Genomic DNA, 4,416 nt, shown 5'->3' with positions numbered 1-4,416 from the left:
TTGGGTATCAAAACCCAGCACCTGGCTCACCAGGAGGAGACCAGCAACTTCTCCTGGGGCAGCTGCGCAGTGTCTGGCTCCAACTCACTGCCTCAGCTTGAAGCTCCCTTTCTGTCTCTGGAACTTGGGGGCTTCCAATTCTTGCAAACTCACCTATGCATTTAAAGCGATTTTTGATCTATTTTAACCAGCACCTAGGTATTTGTGGCAGTACGGTTTTCAGTATTTTGTTTTGTTTTGTTGTTGTTGATGTTGTCGTCACTGTCCTGATGGCACCGCACGCCTGGCTTTTTTTGCTTTTGTTTTTCACTTAAACCTTTATCATGGACATCTTTGCACACCAGTTCATGCGGAACTACCTCCTTCTTTAGAACAGCTTCGGAGTATTCCACGGTGAGGCTGGGCCATCCTTTACTTCACCCTTCTCCTGCTGATGGACGTGTACTCTTCCCGGTTTTTTGCTATTAATATACAGCAGGCTGCTGTGAACATCTTTGTAGAGATGCACTCAGGCCACTGATTCTGTAGGAGAAATTCCTAGAAGTGGGATAATTGGATCAAAAAATATGCACATTCTAAATTAGGAGAGAGACTGCCAAAGTGACCTCAGGCAAGGTTGTGCCAGCTTGCACCCCCATCAGCAGCAAATGAGTGCCCATTTCCCAACTTCCTTGCCAAGAGTGGATGCTATAATAAGCTTTACAATTTTGCCAGTCTAATTGGCAAATGGTGTCTTGGTTAAAATTCACATTTCTTTAATACTAGTGGGGGTAGGATATCTTTTCATATGTTTATTGGCCACTTATATTTCTTCTGTTAATTGCCTATTCATAGTCTTTGTCCATTATTCCACTGGGTTGTTGGTCTTTTTCTCATTGATTTTTTAGAATTTCTGTTAATGGATATTAACTCTTTCCTGTTGAATGTGTTGGCAAATATTTTCTCCCTGTCTGTCATTTATGTTGTCTTTTCCCATATAAAGTTTAAAAAAATTTTTTGTGTGCTCAAAATGTCAGTCTTTTCCTTTATGGCTTCTTAGATTTGTGCTACGTGTAGGAAGACCCTCACCCCCCCCCGACCCCAAGATTACAAAATTATTCTCTTATACATTTTCCAATGCTTTGATAATTTTTATTTTTTACATTAGTGTTTTCAATTCAGTGGGAATTTAGTTTTCATGCACAGTAGAAATCCAGGCTTATCTTGTGTTCTAACTGGCCAGTTGTCCCAATGCCCCATTGATTTGAGGGACCACCTGGATCACATCACGGAACCCCAGATACAGTAGGTGGGAGTTCCCAGCAAGAACCAGTCCTGACAGAAATAGCTCCTGGTAGCCTGGGACCTATTAACTACACAGACACTGTTGTCAATGCTTCATGTGCAATAAACCCCCCTGAGGTGTAGGAACTATCATTACCCCCACTTATAGAAGAAACTGAGGCACAGGGAGTTTAACCAGACCGAGGTCGCACGGCCAGAAAGTAGTGGAGCCAAACTTCGAACTGAGATCTGTCTCTCTCCAGAGCACATGCTCACTCTTTTTCTGAAATATGATAATAGGTGAAAAAAGTGTTCTGTGGGAAGCCCTGGATAATGTGGGAAACATTGATTACAGGTGTCTTTCTGGCAGGATTATGCAAGGATGAGGCAAGTGCAGCTGTTCCCGGTCTTACCTGGCCCCAGAACACATCAGAGTTCTCTTAATTCTCAGGGCCCCCAACTCGTGTTCCGCAGAGCTCACTTTGGGAAACAGAGGCTGATAATCCCAGGGGAGAACACGCAGCTTTTTTTTGTTTACACACCAACTCTGTGAAGTGGCAGGGCAGGAATTATAATCCCCATTTTTTTCTGGAGGAGGAAACCCAGGAGAAGTGATTGCCAGAGACCACACAACTAGTTAGTGGCAGCCACTGCACCTGCCTGACTCCAAGTCTAGTGTATTTTCTCTTTCCTGCACCACGGGTCGAAAATCAGGACTTTGGTGAGGAACTTTTATTTGGTAGGGGGTTTTCCCAGTGGGATGGGTTAGGCCGGGGGTAGGTGGTCCTGGGGAGAGCCCAAACTTAGGTGCTCCCCCTCCCCTGACAGGGATGGCTGCATCAGCAGGGAGGAAATGGTCTCCTACTTCCTGCGCTCCAGCTCCGTGCTGGGAGGCCGCATGGGCTTCGTACACAACTTCCACGAGAGCAACTCCTTACGCCCGGTTGCCTGCCGCCACTGCAAGGCCCTGGTGAGCCCCCGGCCTAGCCACGCCTCTCCAGCCCTGGCCCCACCCACTCGCTCCCCGCCCCACCCTCCCTTTTGGACCCGCCCCTGCTAGAGCCTTCTCAGCCGAGGCAAGCCTCATGAATTCCACCTGCTTCTCCTCTTGCTGTTCTACACCTAACCCTGAGGGGCTATAAGGACCCAGAGAGGGTCGGCCCCAGTCCCTAACCTTGAGAAGGAAGTAGAGTCATCACCTCTAAATCCCATTTCCCAGCGCGGCCCCTCCTCTATTTCAGATCCTGGGCATCTACAAGCAGGGCCTCAAATGCCGAGGTGAGATGGAATGGCAGGGCTGCTGGGCTGTTTTTCTGGAAGAGTTACTGTCTGGGTGGAGATTCTTTATTTTGGTGGGGCAATTGCAAAGGAGTGAAGTACCTTCAAGACAGAGAGGCGTGATGGTTCCATGTGTAGGGGGTAGCTTTTAAGAGCGCTTTAATTTTGGTGAGGCAGCTGCCCGGAAACAGAGAACTTTGGAGGGGGCATAGACTGGCAAGTGGGATGAAGAGAGCACTTTGGAAGGAGGCTCTTGTTTTGGTGGGGCAGCCGCTCGGGAGCAAAGGAACCTGGGGAAAGGGGCAGGCCCGGAGAATGGGATGGGGGGGCGTTCTGACCAATGGCCCTGGCCGGGTTCCCCATCTGCCTCCCCCAGCCTGTGGCGTGACCTGCCACAAGCAATGCAAGGATCGCCTGTCAGTTGAGTGCCGGCGCCGGGCCCAGAGTGTGAGTCTGGAGGGGTCTGCATCCTCACCCTCACCCACACACACCCACCATCGCGCCTTCAGCTTCTCCCTGCCCCGCCCGGGCAGGCGAGGCTCCCGGCCTCCAGGTAAGAAAGGGCCTCATTTTGTATCGGCCTGTGGAGGGAGTGGGGCAGGGAAGCAGGGCCATTGTGGTAAAGTCTTAACTTATCCAGGATGGAAACCATTCCAGAGCTTGAAATTCTCTTATTTTGGTGGGGCAATGAAGAAAGGTTGGACAGGTAAGAGGGCCAGAAGGTGTCCAAGGAACCCCCGTCCCTCTGAAGCCGAGAGACTCTATAGAAGAGTAAAATTGAAAGAGACTTCAAGATTCCAGTCTCACTCTTATTTTGTTAGGGGGATTGACAAGGGATTGGAGAGGGCCATTTGCCTACAGTTTCCTTTTTGGCTGCTCTGGAGGCCATTCTGAGAACAGTCCCTTGCCCCCAAATCTCCCGGCAGCTCTCTTGGGGTCTCTGGTGGTTTTAGGTCAGTTTGCTGAATGACAATTCCTCCAATGATTATTTTGCTGAGAGTAGTCTGAACAACTATGTTAAACTGGTGTCTAAGGGAGTTGACCACAACCGTTCAGATTGGCCTAAGTCCTCAAAGATAGAAAAGATAAAACCATTCGCATCGAGCCTTCCAGACGTGCCAGGGTCTAAAATGTATAACACACGCAAAATTGATATTTAAGCAAACTACACTGACAAATCTGTGACTGTGAAAAAGCTGCGGCAAAATGAAATCCCAGAGAAAGAGCCTTAAAAATTGGGCCATTTGGTCATCCAGTGAATCGCATCTTGGTGGATGAGTCTGCTTCTGGGATGGGGTGAGGTGCCTCCTGTGAGTGGGGGAAAGGCTGCTGAGGACACAGGGACCCAAGAGTTGGTCCTGTGATCCCCCCTCCCTGCAGAGATCCGAGAAGAGGAGGTACAGACTGTGGAGGATGGCGTGTTTGACATCCACTTGTAATGATGGTGAGTCAGCCCACAGCCTGTGCCAGAGCCTCCCCACAGAGGGCTGGGGGAGTGGGGGGGGATGTGGGAGAGGGGCGCTCTGTCTGAATGGCCCAGGTCAGGCAGACTCCTACATTTGGGGATCGGGTCTTCCTCAGTACCTCTGTTTTTCTCTTCCCAGCTGTGACTGGATCGAGCACTCCTGCCTGACTGGGAGACCAGACCTCGAGCAGAGCAGGGAGCCTGGGTGCTGGGGCTGGGGGGCGGGATGTGAGGGTGGCATGCGGTTGAGGGCAGGGCCAGGGCTGGGGTCCCTAAGGTTGTACAGACTCTTGTGAATATTTGTATTTTCCAGATGGAATAAAAAGGCCCGTGTCATGAATCTGGACCATCAGAGCCTAGAATCCTCGAGGGGGGACAGGGGGCTGCGATCAAAGGGGCTAGAGTCTTGG

At 50.2% G+C, this 4,416-nt stretch overlaps 1 protein-coding gene across 1 annotated transcript in view; it reads left to right on the top strand.

Moving 5' to 3' along the window:
• The window catches only part of RASGRP2 (RAS guanyl releasing protein 2), an 11,851-nt gene extending 7,502 nt beyond the window's left edge, over positions 1 to 4,349 (top strand). Inside the window, exons 10-14 of the mRNA XM_023535837.1 lie at positions 2,092 to 2,233; positions 2,505 to 2,541; positions 2,918 to 3,094; positions 3,922 to 3,985; positions 4,146 to 4,349. Of these exons, the coding sequence (XP_023391605.1) occupies positions 2,092 to 2,233; positions 2,505 to 2,541; positions 2,918 to 3,094; positions 3,922 to 3,980 (415 nt within the window). The 3' untranslated portion in view covers positions 3,981 to 3,985; positions 4,146 to 4,349. The remainder of the gene's footprint in view (positions 1 to 2,091; positions 2,234 to 2,504; positions 2,542 to 2,917; positions 3,095 to 3,921; positions 3,986 to 4,145) is intronic.
• The last annotated feature ends 67 nt before the right edge of the window (positions 4,350 to 4,416 follow it).

The sequence above is a fragment of the Pteropus vampyrus genome, unplaced genomic scaffold (assembly GCF_000151845.1).
Source record: "Pteropus vampyrus isolate Shadow unplaced genomic scaffold, Pvam_2.0 Scaffold144, whole genome shotgun sequence".
NCBI lineage: Eukaryota > Metazoa > Chordata > Mammalia > Chiroptera > Pteropodidae > Pteropus > Pteropus vampyrus.
The sequence above is the reverse complement of the archived record's forward strand: the minus strand, read 5'-3'. Positions and strand labels throughout refer to the sequence as shown.